Source organism: Patiria miniata, unplaced genomic scaffold (assembly GCF_015706575.1).
Source record: "Patiria miniata isolate m_02_andy unplaced genomic scaffold, ASM1570657v1 HiC_scaffold_1, whole genome shotgun sequence".
NCBI classification, from domain to species: Eukaryota; Metazoa; Echinodermata; class Asteroidea; order Valvatida; family Asterinidae; genus Patiria; species Patiria miniata.
In genome coordinates, this window is record NW_024037047.1 from 19,423,218 (window position 1) to 19,445,356 (window position 22,139).

The following is a 22,139-nucleotide window of genomic DNA, read 5'->3' on the forward strand; positions in this document are numbered from 1 at the left end:
GAAGGAAGGGTATTTCCAAAAAGCAGAGCTTGTCGAGTAGTAGGAATCCCCTATAACATGAATTAATACATACATTTAATGAAAAAAGCAATTGCAAACAATTAAACATGTAAGCTGTACATGCCCCCCCCCCCCCCACCACCAAAAGCAGTTCCTTTGCGCCACCATATTCCCCGGAGCATACTTTCATGATATAATTTTAGAAATGTTGATACTGATTTCCGGGGCGGGGCAGATACGTGTTCCCTCACGTCCCCCCTCATTTTGGCGACGGATAAACCTAACCCAGCGTAGTTTTTTACTTTTGATGTAACGAAGGAGAAATAAAAAATGTGGGGTTTTTTTTCCCTAAAAGAGCCGGGGCGGAATTCGCCACCCCCTCGACTTTTTCCGCGATAGCCTTAAAAAATTTTTTTCGCAACCTGAGCTGTTATGACTTTTTAGCCTCGAGCCTTGCGCATCTTTTGACAACAAAAAAATATAAAAATCAGACCAGGGGTTGTTGCGCAGCGAAAAATTTCCCGGTGCCATGCGAATTTTCCCATATACGCAGCGTACACAAACCAGAATAACCATTCGTACATATGAATAATTAATTAGCCATAATTCCAGAACCCTTTGTCCTATAATCATGAAATTTCTTGGGTATATTTATGAAGAGTTGCTCTATGCATTTTCTTCGTCACTCGGGGGAGGGGGCGTGAATTTGCAGCACGTTAGTGCAAAGAGAGGAAAGGGGTGCGGGAAGGCAAAATAGGGGTGCGGGCGTGAATTTGCAGCATGTTAGTGCCAAGAGAAGAATAATCATTCATACATATGAATATTAATTAGCCATAATTCCAGAACCCTTTGCCCTATAATCATGAAATTTCTTGGGTATATTTATGAAGAGTGGCTCTGTGCATTTTCGTCGTCACTCGGGGGAGGGGGCGTGAATTTGCAGCACGTAAGTGCAAAGAGAGGAAAGGGGTGCGGGAAGGCAAAATAGGGGTGCGGGCGTGAATTTGCAGCATGTTAGTGCCAAGAGAAGAATAATCATTCGTACATATGAATATTAATTAGCCATATTTCCAGAACCCCTTGCCCTATAATCATGAAATTTCTTGGGTATATTTATGAAGAGTTGTTCTATGCATTTTCTTCGTCACTCGGGGAGGGGGCGTGAATTTGCAGCACGTTAGTGCAAAGAGAGGAAAGGGGTGCGGGAAGGCAAAATAGGGGTGCGGGCGTGAATTTGCAGCATGTTAGTGCCAAGAGAAGAATAATCATTCGTACATATGAATATTAATTAGCCATAATTCCAGAACCCTTTGCCCTATAATCATGAAATTTCTTGGGTATATTTATGAAGAGTTGTTCTATGCATTTTCTTCGTCACTCGGGGAGGGGGCGTGAATTTGCAGCACGTTAGTGCCAAGAGAAGAATAATCATTCGTACATATGAATATTAATTAGCCATAATTCCAGAACCCTTTGCCCTATAATCATGAAATTTCTTGGGTATATTTATGAAGAGTTGCTCTATGCATTTTCTTCGTCACTCGGGGGAGGGGGCGTGAATTTGCAGCACGTTAGTGCAAAGAGAGGAAAGGGGTGCGGGAAGGCAAAATAGGGGTGCGGGCGTGAATTTGCAGCATGTTAGTGCCAAGAGAAGAATAATCATTCGTACATATGAATATTAATTAGCCATAATTCCAGAACCCTTTGCCCTATAATCATGAAATGTCTTGGGTATATTTATGAAGAGTTGTTCTATGCATTTTCTTCGTCACTCGGGGGAGGGGGCGTGAATTTGCAGCACGTTAGTGCAAAGAGAGGAAAGGGGTGCGGGAAGGCAAAATAGGGGTGCGGGCGTGAATTTGCAGCATGTTAGTGCCAAGAGAAGAATAATCATTCGTACATATGAATATTCATTAGCCATAATTCCAGAACCCTTTGCCCTATAATCATGAAATTTCTTGGGTATATTTATGAAGAGTTGTTCTATGCATTTTCTTCGTCACTCGGGGGAGGGGGCGTGAATTTGCAGCACGTTAGTGCAAAGAGAGGAAAGGGGTGCGGGAAGGCAAAATAGGGGTGCGGGCGTGAATTTGCAGCATGTTAGTGCCAAGAGAAGAATAATCATTCGTACATATGAATATTCATTAGCCATAATTCCAGAACCCTTTGCCCTATAATCATGAAATTTCTTGGGTATATTTATGAAGAGTTGCTCTATGCATTTTCGTCGTCACTCGGGGGAGGGGGCGTGAATTTGCAGCACGTTAGTGCTTAGAGAGGAAAGTGGTGCGGGAAGGCAAAATAGGGGTGCGGGCGTGAATTTGCAGCATGTTAGTGCCAAGAGAAGAATAATCATTCAAACATATGAATATTAATTAGCCATAATTCCAGAACCCTTTGCCCTATAATAATGAAATTTCTTGGGTATATTTATGAAGAGTTGTTCTATGCATTTTCTTCGTCACTCGGGGGAGGGGGCGTGAATTTGCAGCATGTTAGTGCAAAGAGAGGAAAGGGGTGCGGGAAGGCAAAATAGGGGTGCGGGCGTGAATTTGCAGCATGTTAGTGCCAAGAGAAGAATAATCATTCGTACATATGAATAATTAATTAGCCATAATTCCAGAACCCTTTGCCCTATATTCATGAAATTTCTAGGGTTTATTTATGACGAGTTGCTCTATGTATTTTCTTCGTCACTCGGGAGGGGGGAGCTTTTTTTAATGCATCGCTTTTTTTAATGTCAGTCACAGTACCAATCAGGGCTCTGGAGTGCTCTGAAACGTGCAAAACTAAATCAGGCCCACTTTACTCACAGTTAAGCCAGCAAATTTCTCCAAAAATTCCACTGGGGCAAAGAAAATGTCCTCAGTATTTCACCAACCAAGTTTGCAGACTCAATTCAATTTTTAAAGGAGACTTTTCTTTAATATTTTGCACATGAGAGGGAAGTCAGGTGATTTCAAAATGGGGCTAAATACTAGACTGGTACATGTTCAACCATGGTCCAACTATTTGAAAAGACTGAACTCATTTCATTCAAAGTCAATAGTCTGGTGGCTTGACTATGGAGAAATGTGTAGTAAATTGAGAATGGTTCCCGCTAGTTCCTGTTTTGGGACTCTCATACACAGTATTGAGAGTCCCAAATTTTCGGACTATCACGGCACTAAACAACCCCCAAGTCAAAAAAGCTAACCATGAAATTTCAAAGATTCAATACTGTAAATTGTGTATGTAGGTCCTATTAACCCCTTTGCCAAACATGGTTCAGTTGGCTGTAATTGTTTAGACATTAGAGCTGATTTGATACATGTAATGTCAATCACGGTGGAATTGCCCAGATAATGAAGACATTAAATCCTGTAGCTTGCGTTGGTAATCTCGCCGTCGGTTGAATATTCTCTCCCAGAACTTGTCTGCACGGTTGACATGTATACATGTGAACTCCAGTTCTCTTTCTCAGTGAGCGCTACATTTCAGCATATTCCTGTTTAGATTTTCGTTCTCCAAGTTTCCGTACAACCATGTCCAACTAATATATTAAAGTGCAAGCAGCAAACCTTTGTCCAGAAATAGAAGCAAAGAATTATAAGGTTTCAACTGTACAAAGTGTACGTTACATTAACATATTAAGATAGCATGCACATGCATGGCCTTGTGCAGGGCCAGGGCCCTGGCCACAGTTTCCCCGCATACACTTTGTTACGCAACGTTACGTAAATCTCACTGATAGCTGAGCTGGGCAAGGTCACTGGGCCGATGACCACCAGTGATTGTATGCTCTCTCATTGGTTGTATCTGTCAGTGCACAAACCATCGGCGCTGTTGTCTTATTGGCTTATTCTGGTTTGTACACGAACCATCGGTACCGATGGTTCGTGTACATTCAATTAAATGTCACTTCTATCGAGAGTGTCCGAGTAATGAGCCCCTCTGCAAAATGGTTTTCATTTGGTGGCGCACAAAATGATTGAACCAGTCCGGCTGCGAGAGCCGAACTATTGTCTGCGGCAGGCCGGATTTGAATTGTGTGCAGAAATATTACATCAACGTTGGTGAATTTCTTTCCGTGCGTTATGTCTCATCCAAAAAGGAATAACTTGTTTAGGTCTAGGAAAATAGCAATCGACAAAACATTTGGTGAGACTCGAAAATAGCACGGGAAGCATGTGTCAGTATGTTTTTAACTGACCCGATACGGTTTGAGACAAAATATTTCGGCTTAAGCCCATCAGTATTTTGTTGAGGTTTGTGCACAGACGTAGAATTTCTGTCCAAGCCATGACTTTACGAAAAAAAAACCTCCTCTTGCACACGGTTTCCTTATGCGCCTATATAATCAATTGTTCCCCCCCCCCTCCCCCCGGGCTGCCCCACCCAAGACGTGGGGATTGTCACTTTTGAAGTGACAAAATCCCTACCCCTCGGGCAAAATTGTAGTGAAAATTCCCGACCATGCCCCGACTTGCATAACGCATTTCCATGTAGCACGCCAAAGGTAACAATGTAATTTGAGTGACCAAAATCGATCCCCACCCTGGGGCATGAAAAATGTGACCAAATCCCGACATCGGACCTGGGGCGGCCGGGGGAGGGGGGACATTTTTGTGATAGATGCATTACTCAACCATGTGGTTGACATAAGCGTCGCCGTTGTTAAAAGACAAGGTTTATCTGATCATGCACTTATCATGATGAGCAGTGGAAATCATGCAGCCGAAAACAAAAACATGGCCTTTTGAATGTTAATTATGTTTTTCAGAAAAAAATGCTCAGTATGATTAAAATGTTAAATTCTAACAGAAGAACTAGTGAAATTCTAAATTTCATGTCAGTCAAAAAAATCGCCGTCATCGATGTCAAAACGTCAGCCTAGTACTGGTTACTAGCTGGTAAAGCCGACATTAAAGTCGGGAAGAATCGTTCGAAAACGTCCCCAAATCTATGTATTTATCTCAATTTCTAGGAATCCCAATAAGTTGTTATTTGTAGTTGAACACTAAAAGTAATACCACCTAAGTATATTCCAAATTTCAACTTAATCTGTTGTTGCAAACGCTTGTGCTGCACCTTGAAAAAATCTCCAAGGAAAATTTTGACGAGGATTTTTTTCCGACCAAACTCATAGTTTTCAGGTTGGCCGATGTTAGGACAAAAATGACGAAGAGCATTTTATTACAGCGTGCATCGGCTCGACTTCGCGTGGGTCTCGGTATCGACCAATGGAGGCCGGCAAAAAGGGCGATATTTATCAATTAATAACTCGTGAAGGAGGCGATGCTGCAAATGTTTACTGCACACCATAGGGGTTGGAACCTTATTAATATTCGTGAGGCTTGAAAAGATTGACAGATATTGCAAACACCAGTGCTACAGCTTTGAAAAATTGACGTACCAAAGCCTATTTTTCCAATTTCAACGAAAAATACAAACATATCAAAATTAATATTAACACATACATAGTTGGATCATTTAATAAGGGAAACAAACCCTGAAAGTTGTATGAAGATACGGTCTTCCAAACGGGAAAAATTGATTTTCAAAGATTCGCTGGCGAACATCCACATGTCTTATGCGCCGTAAATGTCGTTTCATTAAAAATAAAGTAGTACAATAACCTTTAGAAATCGGCCTTCGCAACAACATGGCTGCACTTGCCCAGTTTTATAATAGTTTATGCGGTACCCGCTGCTATGTACATTAGATTCGAACCAGCCAACCGATCCCGTTAGCTTGGTGGTCGAGTGGTAAGACATCTGCACTAGAAAGCAGGAGGTCGTGGGTTCCGTCCCACCCGAGTGATTTTTTCCAACTTTCACTCGGGAGGTAACACACTGAGTAAACACTGTTTATACGTCGGTGAAGGGCAAACCTAATTTGATTTTTATCACCCCGACGCAAAATTCCATTTTATAATTACTGGGATCTTTCAACCCCTTGACCTTGCATAAATCAACTTTCCTTAAAGGTAATAGACTTATACAATTGTTGCAAGCATAATAAAAAAAAGAAGAGAATATGAAATACCTTAATTGCATCCTGTGAAACCATGGTAGCTGTCATTTTCAAAAAAAGTGGAATTTTGTATTAATTTCAAACAATGGTCGCCGACCAATCGTTGGAAAAACTGACTTTTCAAATACTTCCCCCAATTTACCAAATTTAGTTAGTCTAAATTTTTGTTTGCTATCAGTTACACATCTACGCCGCTCGGCATTTCATCTGGTTCCTTGACTTGACCGTTCCCTGATGTCTATAAACTGCCCCGTTTCGTCTAAGTATAGGGCACGGGAACCACACTACAAGAACGTTTTGGGTTTTTTTTAACAACTATGAACACAAAACAGTGCAACAATTTTGCCATGAAACTACTAACCCCCCATATTTTAATACTTGTCATACTAATTGTAATATTTAATTGATTTCACCAATGTTTACTGATTTGTTTGATTGGATATTTCTTTTCGGCAAACTGGCCACAATTTCAAATATAACTCAAACACACAAAAAAGGTCTCAAATAAGTATTATGAAGTTTACAACAAAATATTTTTTATTGACAAATAGAAATATGGAAAAATAAAAAATTTGCATTGAGATTTTTAACAAAATCTGAAATATTAGTACTTATTCACTTTACCTGATCAAGTCATCATTTTTTCATAACTAAAAAGTGGAACAGCTAAAAATGCAGTTTCCAAATACATCATGGGATCTTCCAAGTGTTACACAATTATAAAGTCATGCTTATCAAAGCATGCAATAAAATTGATGTTTTCAAGCCCTCTGAAACATGTTAAGACGTATCAATGCAAATGGCTAGTACTAAACAATAAAATATTGTTTTAAGTATTATCAAAACACCAAAGTGTGCAAAAGGATACAAAGTTCATATTTCTAAAAATAAGATACAAAAATGATCACATTTGGACCTATTTCATGAATGATTACGTTTGTAATTAAAATACTGAATGGTTCTGGTTCATTTATGCATGTAACAGATACAGAAATTGTTATATTTCAGTTAAATTAAATTTAAATTGTTCTTTGTTGAAATGTTAAATGTAAAAACGAATATGTGCACTGTAATTTTTTCATATTTACGGACAAGTTAAATAATTCATACTCCCCCCATTAGTGCATGGTGAGAGGCTGAGTGGTCAATAGTTTGATCCTAGACACCTTACTATCTATGCTTGTCCTTTTCTGATAAGACTGGTCAATAGTTTGATCCTACACACCTTACTAGGCTTGTCCTTTTCTGATGAGAGTGGTCAATAGTTTGATCCTAGGCACAAATACTAGACTTGTCCTTTTCTGATGAGAGTGGTCAATAGTTTGATCATAGCCACAAAAACTAGGCTTGTCCTTTTCTGATGAGAGTGGTCAATAGTTTGGTCCTAGCCACAAATACTAGGCTAGTCCTTTTCTGATAAGAGTGGTCAATAGTTTGATCCTAGACACAAATACTAGGCTTGCACATGTACTTTTCTGATGAGAGTGGTCAATAGATTGGTCCTACAAAACAGGCTTTGTCAGATTAATCCAAGGAACCCAGTTCCCACCATGAAGTTTTGGATTGCCTTTAGGATCGTTGGGAACATTTTTCGGTGGCACGGCAGTGGCGTTGAATTGATTTAAGCGTGTAATCATCTCTGACAGAATATCTATGGATAAAACAAATGGAAATGCAACATAAGAATTAGTTTAAATCTATTACAATGCAGGGTTGTGGGTTGAACAACTGGGTTAATTAAAGATATAGTCCATCATTTGTAATTTGTGCACTTTGTTCGTTTGAAGCAACAAAAGTGCTCAAAATCTAAAGAAGGGTACTGAACAACTAACTTGATGAAGCTTCAGCTCGAGAAAAACAGCATTCTAGGATCTCAATTTCAAATCAAAAGTTGCTGAATCATGTTTAGAATTGGGCCTGAATTCAGCGTCCGAGACACGTTCTCACTGAGCCGATTGCAGCTACGCCATGTCACGCACTGATCCGACGACTTATAGCAACCGCACGTCGTGCCAATGCTTGCGCGCCTTTTGCCGAATAACAAAACGAACTACTAATTTGAATTTCCTACGGTACGTCTTAAGAAGCACCGTTGGAAAAACCTTCTTTCGTTGATAACTTCAAAATGACAGCTTGCCAGAAAGAATAATTTCACAGGGAGTTTAGTCCCCTTACTATCTTTTAACCAAGTATGTTTTTCAACAATAATTACACCAATTACTTTTCGGATAGCTGCAAATGATGGACTATAGCTTTAATTATGAAGTTGAACAAATATGTTAATATTGGAGCGGGGTTTGAACCTGAAGCCCTCTGAATATGGTACCAAAGCTCTACCAACTGAGCTATCCAGCCCTGTGTTGGCAGTTACAAACTCCCGAAGTGCTTAATTTAATACATTTATTTTTCAAGTTGGTCTTTTGTATTGAAACTTTGTTTTTGGAACTTGACAATGAATGTTAGGAACTTATTGGAAATCAAACGATTAAAACATGTCTGAAATTAGAAATACAACCAGTAACATGGTTCCCACAGAAAATTGAAAAGAAAATTCCATGACTTTTGCATAAATTGCAATAATAGCTTTAAATTTTAGGATTTTCCAGGATTTGTCTAAGACCGTGGGCACCCTGATAAGGATCATGCTTGTTTGGTGACCTTGCTGAGCCAGCTTTCTTTGAAAATCTAGACCAGCTTGTCTCTATACAAGATATATGATGGTGCGTAGGTTCGAACCCAGCCAGGAACATGGTGTTTGTGCCCTTGGGCAAGACACTTAACTACAATTGCCTCTCTCAACCCAGGAGTATGAATGGGTATCTGTGAGGGTAGAGGACCGAATGTACGCTGATATCAGCCGCTGCATGGTCTCTTGGAATAATTGTAAAGCGCTTTGAGACTGTTGATACAATGAAAACCGCTACACAAGCATAATTATTTTTGTCTTCTTTTTTTTCTCCATTTCTTGGGCAATTGATATGGAAAGATATACACCGATCATACCCTGTGGTGTCTGAACCAGAGCCCCATACATTAGGTCGTCACAGAATGTAAAAATTGTATTTTACCTTGGTTCCAGTCGGCTATGTTGTAGAACTCACAAGGATCGTTCTTGATGTTGAACAGACAGGGCTTCTCAAAAGGCTTGCAGTTAGTGGAAGCGTTTGATGGGCGGGGCAAGAGACAGCTTACAACTGGGGGGAGGACGCTACGATCCGTTAAACTGTTGAGACCTTGTTCATTCTTTTCTTGATTTTCTACAAGACACAGAAGTTAAGAATAGGCCTGAGACATTTCTTCTAAAAGAAAGCGCATACATACAGAAGTTGACACATCGGTGCCCAATTTCAAAGCGCTTCTTAACTGCCGATTTTGTGCTAACCGAGCCTCTGTCTATTTCATAGAGACTGCAAGCAGTAGAAGCACAGCAAAAGCACACTTCACCGCAGAGCAAAAAGTTACTGAAATCAGTGACGTAACAATAGAAATTCCCCTGCGCGCGCAACCGTTAGCACGTCCATTCCATGAAATAGTGTTAAAGCAGCAGCATATGATTTCTGCTGTAGTAAGCACCACTTTTCTGCGAACTGTTTAAAGGGAATACACATCATTTGCTTTTGCTGTAATTTTCAGAAATGGATGGAATTGGGGGGTTGGAAATATATAGCAAATATAGTTACACAGACTTTTTTGAGGTTTTGGGTTCGAAAATGCTATATAAACCAAGAAAAACAATCATTTTCCTGTAGTCTGGTTCCCTGACTCCATATAAGAAGAAACAGAGCAGTTTACAGACATTGGGGAATTGTAAGGTCAGGGAACCAGTCTAGCTGGCTTGTACCCGTTCATAGGTGTGTAATCAATTGCAAACAAGTGCGATGGTCAATTGGGGCCAGTATTTGACAAAAAAAGACATTTTTTTCCAACGCTGGTCGGCCGACCAGCGTTGGAAATTGATACAAAATTACCACTTTTCTTGAAAACGACAGTATACCAGGTGCCATGATTTTACATGATGCTTTACACAGTCATTCACTAACAGTCCAGCAAGGTATTTCAAAATGATTTGGTAGTTTTATTTTTTGATGTTTGCAAATGTTGTATTTTCCCTTTAAGCAGGGCTATGAAATTGGGCCCAGGGCCGGCTACTCAACTAGATCACACAACTTCATTTGAAGAACACAATTTGGTTGGCTAAAAAAGAAGAAGCTGCTTTCCACAATTTGATTTGGGAGTTGCCCAAAGGGCGTGGCATCTAATCATTGACAGACCAATCCATGAAGCCCCGCCCCATGATGTTTTGACCAATCACAGCCATGATTTATGTCCAACGTCCATGCAATAATGTCATAATGACATGCGCAGCTTGAACATGCAGTGTGGCATTGGGGAGGCACATCTATTGCTATTGCCCATTTCCCTTTGTGGGCGGGGCTTAATGGATCACTCTATTGCTTGGTTACCTCTTGATACTCCCAGTGGTGGGTACCAGTTATCCCATATTCCATGGTCGCTGTCACCAATGACGATCTTGTAGTCGCCAACACGCAGTGCAGCATACGGTGCAAGAGGGTCTATATTTAGAAGAATCTCATTCCTTGGTGATGGAGCACCCCTGAGGTATTCAAAGTTATGAATAATTCATTAGTCTGTTGTAAAGGAAAGCTTATGAATTGGGCTTTCATATTCTGATAGTGCTGCATGCAGGACTTCACTAAAAGAACAGTCGTGACATTTTGGTTTCCTTTTTTTTTACTCACCCTGTACAAAGGACATCTTTAATTTTGAAGAAAAAAAATGTGTGACAGGTTGAGACAATGCTTACTTAGACACTGTGTCCCAGACGTCCTGTCCATAAATGTCATCTCCCAGGGCACTGACATTGCCACCAGCAATCCTATACATTGTAGGGAACCAATCAGAGACGTGGATCAAGTCAGCTGACACACGCCTCGGTTTCTCCAGCATGGGGCTATTGACGAAGCCCACTCCTCTAACTCCGCCCTCCCAGGGAGTGGATTTCATGCCACGTAGTGGCCAGTTACACCCCACGCTGCCATCGTAGCCGTGACCAGCGCCCCCGTTGTCAGTGGTGAAGATGATGACCGAGTCTTTGTACAGTCCTGCTTCGTTGAGATACATGATGATGCTGCCAATAGAGTCGTCAAGTGCAGAGACCATGCCTAAAAAGATATCAGGTCACTAAAGAATGACCATGATCTTCAACAAAGTCATTTTTTTTGGTCAATGCTTTGAACTATTTTGGGCATCTGCAAACCTCCGGGAAAAAAAAATTGTTTTGGTTGCTTCTTCCAGTTACAAATCCTCCCTGTGGGTAGACTGGTCCCTGGTCCATATTTTGTTGATTCTAAAAGGAGTTGGGAACCAGTCTACCCTGCGAAAACTAAATAATTGTCGGCTGCAAATAATTCGCAATTTGTAAAGGAACTATTCCATAACTAAGCTCGGGCCAATTTTTCATTCAAATGTGGGCCAATGTCTCAGGCAAAAATGAGTAACTTTTGTACAGCCACAGACATGACAGACTACAGCAACAAATCAATCTTTTTGGGGGTGAAACTCAAAAACAGCATAAAAAGTACACAAATTAAAAAAAAGAAAAGTAAGGCCAAAAAAAAAAAGTCTCCGGTTTCTGGTATGCGCGCGCGTCGCCGTAGCCATGCGCGTCGGCAAAATGAAAAAGTTTTTTTTCAATGAAAGATGATGTCTCAAAACCGCCAAACTCACTGGTTTGACTGGAATCCTGCTGCTGCACGATTTTAACGTGTTTTTAGATGGGGTTATGATCGAGAATAAGCTTTATGTGGCCTCTCTGGACTCCCATATATTTGCACTAAGTTTAGTCGGGCACCATTTGCAGTCATCATCCGACATTTGAAGCAAAAAAGTCAGGTAAAAAAAAAAAAAAAGCCGCGTCGCCGCACCACTTTTTGGGCAAGCTCCATACCAGAAACCGGAGACTTTTTTTTTTTGGCCTAAAGGGTACAAAGCTGTGTTAACAGGAACGGAGTGCCCATCTCTCTTTCTTTAGCGATTGGGCCAGACTCATATGCTGATGTGGGGGATCGCCACACCTCCTCCATAATAATAATATAATGCCGGTATACCCATTTAACACCTGGGTTGAGAGGAGTAATTTGAGGTAAAGCGCCTTACCCAAGGGCGCAACACCCATGGCCACGGCGGGGCTCGAACTCACAACCTCACGATCATGAATCCTGTGCTCCACCGCTAGACCACACGTGCCCACGTACACAAACAAATTATTGAATGATAACAAAACCCAAATGCAGTACTTCTGGTTAAGAACTGTTACCCACCTGCGAAGATCCGTCTCTTTTCGTTTGTGATATAAGGGAAGCGTTGAACGTAATTTTCTGGAGCCTGCAGTGGATGGTCCGAATTACCAGCGTGAACAGCTTGCTGGGCTACATACAGAAACAGAGGCTACAAATCAAACAAATCATGCAATTAACATGGGATGCAAATGAAGTGAAACAGAGAATTTCGTCGTGTCAGTGCAACAACGTCGTATCTCCATTCTGCAATAAAGTCGTATCTCAGGCGTATACGCTCCGTGCAACAACGTCGTATCTCGACGTTCATTGACTTTGCGTGTACATCAGGGTTATTTTAAGCGAGATACGACCTACATGTATTAGTGCAACAAGGTCGTATCTCCTAAAATGGCATAAACGAAAACGCGAGTTTCAGAATGTGAAAAGGTTGTATCTAGCTTAAAATAACCCGGATGTACATGCAAGGTCAATGGATGTCGAGATACCACGTTGTTGCACGGAGCGTATACGCGCGAGATGCGACGTTGTTGCAGAATGGAGATACGACGTTGTTGCACTGACACGGCGATTTGTTGTAACATTAAATTTGTCAAACTCTGAATTGTAAACTTGTTTTGTTCTCTAAGGGTAAAGTGTGAACTTGTACGTATATGAGGATGTTGCTATTACCCAGGTTTGCAGCGTTGCTAATGTTGCTAGCATCGTGACGTTGGGCGTGATCCCTGGCTATATGGTAAATACGGGTTTATGGCGCCCCTTGAACAAAGGCATTGACAAAATGGGGAGCCGCCAACATGGGACTGGATAGCAGTTTGTCAGGGATGTAGTCTTGTCCATCATAAGTTCTCCAGTCCCAATTCAACTCACAAGCTGTTCAAATGAGCTTTGACAAAGGCATTCCTTTGTTATTGTTCATCCACTGTTACTTGTAACTGGACTTGTGATGGACTTGACTTCATCCCTGCAGTTAGCAGAGCACTGGAACGGCAACCTGGAGGTCCAAGGTTCAAACCTTGATGTCAATTTCTTTGTTTAACTTTAAATGACATAAAATTGTGTTTATGAATATAACTTTCAAAACAATGAAAATAATGATTTCTGACCTGTGAAGGATCATGACTTGTGATGACCCTTTTGACCTCTGCTGTAAGAATCTCTGTGCCGTATTGCCCAAATATGGGCTTATAAATCTGACTGTTATTTTGGAAGTCATAACCCCAATATAACGGACCCTGAAAGGAAAACAGATAATAAATACAACATAAAACACTGGATCATCTTATCTATTTTAACTCTGTTAAAATTCAATTCTAGCTTTTACCATATTTTGGATGGATGCTGGTATTTTAATTCAGGGATAGGGGTTGAGAGTGGCAACTTAATGGGGGGGGGGTACAGATAGGGGTGTGGGGGGTATAGTGTACAGGGGGGGGGGGGGTAGACACCACCTTAAATGGGGGACAGGGCGCTGTTCAAACATGTACACGGGTGTGGAAATATGAATGTATCTCGGCTGAAGGCATTACACTGTACAATTTTACTTTTGGGGGGGGGGGGGGGGGGGGGGAGGGGAACATGCCCACCGGATTGTCACACATGGTTGGCATTGCATTGGGGATGTTATGATGACATCGAACCTACATCTTGTGCAGTGTGGTCCAAGTAGTCCTCATGCCCGAGCAGATAACCAAAATGGCTGTCAAAACCTCGGTTGAGAGGCAGATACTCCTTGGCAAACATCCCAAGATGCCACTGAAGAACAAATACAAACAAAAACAACACAATAAGTTCTGGTCTGCAGTGGTGGATCAAAGATTTTTCAAAGCGGGTTGGCTGGTATGTGGAAGTTCAATTTTTTCTTTGAGTTTTTAGGTATTCTTTTTTTGGGAGGGGGGTGCATAAAGACCAAAGGCCTCAAGTGGTAAATCAATACATGTACTTGCAATACAGAGTGATGACGTTATTCAAGGAATTTTAGGGAAACAAACATTGGTGAGTTGAAGGGGGCCGGGGGTAATAGCCACCCGAACCAGTTCTTCCTGTGATTATATTTCTATCACGTTTATACATTACACAAATGTGGTAAAAGGTAACACTGCTGATTAGACATACAAAACTTAGAATCCAGAAGATTTGATTTGTTGCACAACTTTAGAACCAAAGTTTTGGAAACCGACCAGATTTTGAACATATGCTCCCACCAGAAAACAATAATAAGCAAGGTAGAAAACTCATCAGATCCACAACCGTGTCTGGTCTTGTCAGACCTAGATGTAACACTGCGCGATACAAGAAATATACTATATCCCATCACTGGCCAGAATCTTAAAATAATATGTTAAATATCAGTCTAGCCTCTGTGATCTACTCTCTTTTTTACTGATAATTTTAAATAATGTTACACTTCAGTTTTAATCAGTAATGTCTTGTCTTAGCATGTTTTAAGTAGTAATGATAATGATTAATTGCTTCCGTCATGATTTGTACATTTTAATTTACAATGTATTGATTGTATATTTAGTACTTTTTAACTAAAAAACCTGTTGTAACTTTGACTGTTTTCAGCCTGTGGGCTGCTTTTAATTCAAATAAATAAACCATAATAATAATAATAATCAACAAACGGCTGTCAATAAAATTTCACATCTTCAAAAATCAAAAACAAAAACATTCCCTCTTGTTCTCCTAACCACTCTGTTTTCACTATTCTTCTACTGTTACAGTTCAATTTGAGACTTTCTGGAAACAATATGTTCCTAAGACATTCTTGTAAATACAAGACTGGTATACATACCTTCCCAACAATGTGGGTCTGATATCCCTGATGTTTGAGAAGCTGAGATATTAACGTTTCATTGAGACCGAGTCCGTAAGGCTGGGCACCGCCGATGGTATTATGCTGTAATCCTTGTAGATAAAAAGGAAGCAAAAGCTACATTAAGGTAAAATAAAATGCACGAGAGCCTGAAATTTGCTGGATTTCCCCCTTTTTTTTGGGAGGGGGGGGGGAGGGGGGGGGTGGAGAAGGGGGGTAAAACAGTTTCCGGAAGTGAATAAATGGATTTACAAAAGGTGTGTGTGGGGGGGGGGGGGCATGGGGGAAGAATTGGGGGGTGGGGATTTTTCTTTTTCATATTTGGGGGGGGGGAATCACAAACCAGAAAAGAATAAAAGTTCACTTAAATAATTTGGTTCATAATGTCTTTTGGGGCTACAGAAAATATATCTTAAGGAATTCCCTTCAAAGCAAAGACAGAAAAAATCTCAGAAAGCCGGTACCTAGATGTATAGGATGTCTCCCTGTCATGAGTGCAGACCGCGTTGGAGTGCAGAGTGGCATGACGTAGTAATTATGCAATATGACGCCATCTTGAGCAAGCTGGTCAATGTTGGGTGTTGGAATCTCAGTAGAGCCGTGAAAACTCACGTCATCCCAACCCTGTCAATTGTGTGACAAAAAAAGGAGTTCTCACTACCCCAGTCAAGTTTTAGGACAAAACAAAAATAAGCCAGTTTGGTATTTAACTGCCTATGTGCACAATAAAACAAGGGTCATTTGAGATAATCAAATGCTCACTGAAGGCGCAGGAACGCACAGGGAGATGGGCGCACGATGTTCGCGTGTTAACGCTATAGTCCATCATTTGTAATTAGTGCATTTTGTTCGTTTGAAGCAACAAAAGTGTTCAAAATCTAATGAAGGATACTGAACAACTTACTTGATGAAGTTTCAGCTCAGCTTCAGCTTCATATTCCGAGAAAAACAGCATTCTAGGATCTCAATTTAAAATCAAAAGTTGCTCAATCATGTTTTGAATTGTTTTGAATTGCAGCTATACGCGATGTTGCGCACTGATCCAACGAATTATAGCAACTGCGCGTGCCTGTGCGTCTTTCCAATGCTTGTGCGCGCTGCGCCGAATAACAAAACGAACAACTAATTTAAATTTTCCTATGGTGCTTCTTAAGAAGCACCGTTGGAAATGCCTTCTTTCGTTGATTTCTTCAAAATGAGCGCTTGCCAGAAAGGATAATTTCACAGGGAGTTTAGTCCCCTTACTATCTTTCAACCAGTATGTTTTTCAACAATAATTACGCCGGTTACTTTTTTTGATCATGTTGATAGCTGCAAATGATGGACTCGGGCTTTACGAGCAGAATGGGCATTCTCGTAACATCGCATAACATCAGGTCATTGATTTTATCCCGAATGACCTTGGACCTGAACTACTTCATCGAGATAACAAACTGGCTTATTCACACAAACTTTCAGGGGAAGAAATTTGTTGTGTGATGATACACTGATAGTGATGACTAGTGAAGGTGACGATGACGGTGAAGATGACACCGACAGTGAAGGTGACCATGACAGTGAAGGTGATGATGACAGTGAAAGGGGGGGGGGGGGGGTTGACAGTGAAGGTGAATGACACTGACAGTGAAGGTGACCATGACAGTGAAGGGGATGATGACAGTTAAGGGGGGGGGGGTGACAATGAAGGGGGATGACATTGACAGTGAAGGTGACCATGACATTGAAGGTGACACTACGGTGATGATGACAGTAGATGACAATTGTCCTTGATAATTATGGGATATATAAAAACTGCTCACCAAGTCATCGGCCACGATCAGTATGATGTGTGGATGTGCTGGCTTAGCAATGCTGACATCAACAGCAGCAAGAAGCAAACCAGCAACTAACATTATGCCCAGCCATGCCAGCGACTTCATTGTCACTATACTTACAGTCATGACAGCTAAACTAGTAAAAGCAAAAATAAAATGTATTTATTAATTTTATTTTTTTTATTGGCAGTGGATATTTTGCCGGAGACGGCAAACCTTAACGTTAGCTTGCCGGATATGCACATGAACATGCACAGTTAATCTGTTAAAGGGAATATACATCATTTGCTTTTGCTGTAATTTTCAGAAATGGATGGAATTGGGGGGTTGGAAATATATAGCAAATATAGTTACACTGACTTTTTTGAGGTTTTGGGTTCGAAAATGCTATAAAAACCAAGAAAAACGATCATTTTCATGTAGTCTGGTTCCCTGACTCCATATAAGAAGAAACAGAGCAGTTTACATACATTGGGGAATTGTAAGTTCAGGGAACCAGTCTAGCTGGCTCGTACCCGTTCATAGGTTTGTAATCGATTGCAAACAAGTGCGATGGTCAATTGGGGCCAGTATTTGAAAAAAAAGCCAGTTGTTTCCAACGCTGATCGGCCAATCAGCGTTGGAAATTGATACAAAAATACCACTTTTCTTGAAAATGACAGTATACCAGGTGCCATGATTTTACAGGATGCTTTACACTGTCATTCACTAACAGTCCAGCAAGGTATTTCAAAATATTTGGTAGTTTTATTTTTTGATGTTTGCAAATGTTGTATTTTCCCTTTAATGGGTTTTTTTTTACTTAGACATTTTCCGGTGACAAATATTAGTCTGGCTCCATGCCAATATTGTCGTTGTAACTTCATATTCACAAGCATGACAAGATGGGAATCAGACCATTTTATAGTTTCGGACTTTATTTCCCTTTAAAAAGTAGGGTACAGGAGTTCAACGCTCCACTCAGTAGAGCTAACAAAATACATTACATTCAATAAGTTTGTATGCCGTAACCAACCCTGCAATAATTTATTTAATCAAAGTGGCTACCGTTACGGCAGCCGTTGTTTCAAGCGCCCTCTACGATACTTTTTTGATACGCACGCAGGTATATAATTATTTGTTTCCCCACGTTTTAGCAAGCAGTGCGACAGCTCATTCGATAGAGGGTAGGATTTTGCACCGCGAGGTTGCGGGTTCGCATCTTTTCTAACCTGAGGCTTTGGAGGATTTTTTTTAAAAGGGAAATAAAGTCCGAATTTCATAACGCTCATTTATATTTTCTTCTCATGTTTTTATAAAAGTTGCAGTACTACCGTAACGATAGAAAATGGAAAATGCGTTACAGCTGCCGTAACGATAGCCGCTGGCACTGCGTTATTTGATAAAACATGTTTAATAATTGATAGGCCCCTAATAAGAACGCAGTGGCTATTGTTACGGCAGCCGTAACGCATTTCCCATTTTCTATCGTTACGGTAGACTGCAACTTTTATAAAAACATGAGAAGAAAATATAAAATTAGAAGGAAAAAAGTGAATTTGAACGTTATGAAATTCGGACTTTATTTCCCTTTAAAAAAAAAATCCTCCAAAGCCTCAGGTTAGAAAAGGAAAAAAATTCGAGTGCAAAACTGAAATGCGAACCCGCAACCTCGCGGTGCAAAATCCTACCCTCTACCGACTGAGCTGTCGCACTGCTTGCTAAAACATGGGGAAACAAATAATTATATACCTGCGTGCGTATCAATTAAGTATCGAAGAGGGCGCCAAACAACGGCTGCCATAACGATAGCCACTTCGTAATAAGATTAAGAAACATAAACTGTTGCCAAATAAAATCTCCCGGGACTGTTGTTCCAAGTGCTTCTACCCAACCCAAGCTCATACATGTCTAGCCCCATAAATGTGGCCTATTTACTGGACTGCCTCCGTAAACATAGGCCACACATCCACATGTACAAAAATCGTGTCGACTTTGCCAAATTTTGATTTTCACATTAAGGCTTTGTTTGTAGGGTTTTTTTTGCTTTAGAAGCATACTCACCCTCTTTATAGGCTAATCAGAAAGTGCTGCCTTTTTCAGATGTATATTTTTCGTGAAATTTCCAGATTCATTTTTACACGTTTGCGTATCAAAATTTCAACATGAAATTTCACAAAAATTAGACATCTGAAGAAGGCAGCACTTTCTGACTAGCCTATAAACATGATAAAGTGGGTGAGTATGCGATTTTGGGTCAACTCGTACCCGAGTTAACTCGTACCCGAGTCAACTCGTACTCTAGTCAACTCGTACCCGAGTCAACTCGTACCCAAGTTAACTCGTACCCGAGTTAACTCGTACCCAGGTTAGCTCGTACCCGAGTCAACTCGTACCCGGGTCAACTCGCACCCAGGTCAACTCGTACTCCCCTCCTTTTTTAGTTTGGAAGTACGGATGGATGGTTAACAAAACTTCCGATTTTACCCTCAAAAACGGCGACTGAGAAATAGTAGTTACGCCGCCAGAAATACAAATATTGAAAAGGGAAAATGTACCGTTCATCGGCAAGGGCTTCATCGCGAACGGACGGGTACCGCGCGGAGAACATTTTCAAAACGGCATCAGTGTGGTACTCGCGAGTCGACGGAGCCCTCGCTGATAAACGGTAAATTTCACTTTTCATCCAGATCATCAGATGTGTTATTTTAAAATTTGTGTAGTATTTTCTCTTAGTAATGATGTTTTCTCTTTCTTTTTCAGAGACCCTGGATCACTGAGATTGCGGAGTGACAGTGCAAACTGCTACGTCTTTTTTTTGTTCGGTCGAACGTGTTTTAAGGGCATAGTTTTCTTTTAACGAATTTAGTATTTAAGACCTCTTTTTTTTTTTAAGAAAGCTGCTATTAAAAAATGAATTTTGTAATGTAAAAGTAATATTTTTCAACGTTCACTCACTCCATTTTTGGCATCATTTATTGAATAAAAACTGCACATGGCACAAATCTCTTTGGGAAGATTGGGGGCCCTGAAAGTACAAATCTGAAGAGAAAATATATTACAGGAAACTTAAAAGAGTCACACGGACATCGTTATTTAATTTATAATGATTCTTTAATATGTTGGTCATTTTTTGTACAATTAGTTCGGTAAATGTAAAAAAAATCTTGTGCAGCTTAAATAAAGTTTCTGCGATAAGTTCAACTAGAATATTATTTTGGTAACAGAAATGTAGGATTTTTAATTATTTGTTTACATTTGAGGCATCAAGGAAGTAAACACGATAAAGGAAAATGGTGGCTCGTTTCATTCAGAGATGCTCTTTCTATAAGTTTTAGGGGACCAATTTGTTAGTTGATCCTTGGGTGTGAAAGATTGTTTGACATTAGCAAATTGTACTTCAAGTGCAAGAGAAAGTTTTATTATCTTAAACAAAACTGAGCTAATCGGCCTGGCAAAAACGATGTCACCGTGCACGGTACGACCACGTTGGCCGATGAGTGCGCGCACAGGCCCGGCAAAAACGATGTCACCGTGCACGGTACGACCACGTGGACCGGCGAGTGCGCGCACGGGCCCGGCAAAAACGATGTCACCGTGCACGGACAACCGGCCATATCCCTCCGATCTTCCGTTCGTTTCACTGATTTTCTTTTCGAAAATAGGCAACTATTTTGAGCTGCGGGTACGAGTTGACTCGGGTACGAGTCAACTCGGGTACGACTTGACTCGGGTACGAGTTGACTGGGGTACGACTTGACTCGGGTACGACCTAACTCGGGTACGACTTGACTTGGGTGTCAATTTTGGGGTACGAGTTGACTCGGGTACGAGTTAACTCGGGTACGAGTTGACCCATTTCCGAGTATGCTTCTAAAGCAAAAAAATCCTACAAACTAAGCCTAAATGTGAAAATCAAAATTTGGCAAAGTCGACACGATTTGTGTACATGTGGACGTGTGGCCTATGTTTACGGAGGCAGTCCAGTAAATAGGCCACATTTATGGGGCTAATACATGTCGTACACATACGGTAAATTGTAATTTAGTGTTTAACTTACAAATTACTCTACCGGCTTTCACACAGCTGTTTGGAGTACAACTTTCCTGACGATCCCTCCCTAACCTAGCCGTGTAGCTGTTAGACCGCCCTCTTGAGTCGGTAAATCGTAAACAATTTTGCATATGTTCACTGAGGCTCTAACTTAAAAATATGAAGAGCAAACATTTAAAGGGCAGATACAACATTTGAAAACATAACAAAACGAAATGATCAGATTATCATTAAATACCATACTGGATTCTTAGGGAATGACAGTCTAAAGCATCCTGTAAAATAATTTTCAACAAAAATGGGATTTTTCAAATGCTGGTCAGCCGACCCAGCGTTTTTCAAAAAGTGCTAGCAAACTCGATTTCCTACACAAACACTGCAAAAACTCTTTGCAATTGATTAGGTTAAAGGTTACAAGCCTACTAGACTGATTCTCTGGGGGGATGATGTCGCCTTCACAGGACAGTCTTCAATAAGTTCAAGTGTTTGTTGAGCTCATCCCTAATGAACCACATTCTCACCATGACTATTCAATGTGTCCAGATTTTGAAAGTGCTGGTATTTGCAAAGTATAATAAAATTAATCAAAGGACGAAATATATTTAAAAGACAGGTAATACAAAAATACACAACAAAAAGTACATGGTGTATTCATATAAAATTAATGCTTTATTCCTTTAAACTTAAAGCATAAAATCTGACATTTTGGGCATAAATTTGTACACAACTGCCAGGTCACTGACTTGATATTAGGTTTAGTTACGGCAGAGTAATACTGCAGTTGAACGAGATATAAACTCTAAATTTGGAAGTGGTTTTAGAAAAAAAACCTGCCTATAACAGTAATATTTAGTTACAAGCGGCAAACAATATTTGCACATTCCTTGAACTGAGCAGGGACAATTAAAAACAACCTCTAGTGTTAATGTTTTATGTAAAATTCATAACTTTATGAAAGGTTTGTACATTTGCTCATTGTTGCAATCTGAAATCGCCATCCATTCAGCACAAGGAGACAATTGCTTACACTTTTTCATTTCTGTGAAATTAAAAATGTTAATTTAGAATCACATGGAATTGAAAGATGCACTCAGTGCTATTTTCAAGTTTCGATCACCTTGATAGGCCTATATATTTTTTTTT

General features: G+C 40.4%; 1 protein-coding gene across 1 annotated transcript; it reads right to left on the reverse strand.

Annotated features, from left to right (window-relative positions):
• Window positions 1-6,531: 6,531 nt before the first annotated feature.
• On the reverse strand, window positions 6,532-21,083 carry LOC119724811 (arylsulfatase I-like). The gene is made up of 11 exons (XM_038196044.1): window positions 21,004-21,083; window positions 16,950-17,100; window positions 15,615-15,774; window positions 15,130-15,242; window positions 13,977-14,087; window positions 13,439-13,567; window positions 12,357-12,483; window positions 10,841-11,198; window positions 10,479-10,630; window positions 9,084-9,272; window positions 6,532-7,666 (listed from the first exon to the last, which is right to left on the reverse strand). Exons 2-11 carry the CDS (start codon window positions 17,088-17,090, stop codon window positions 7,518-7,520), a joined length of 1,629 nt encoding a protein of 542 aa, XP_038051972.1. The 5' UTR covers window positions 17,091-17,100; window positions 21,004-21,083; the 3' UTR covers window positions 6,532-7,517.
• Window positions 21,084-22,139: the final 1,056 nt, after the last annotated feature.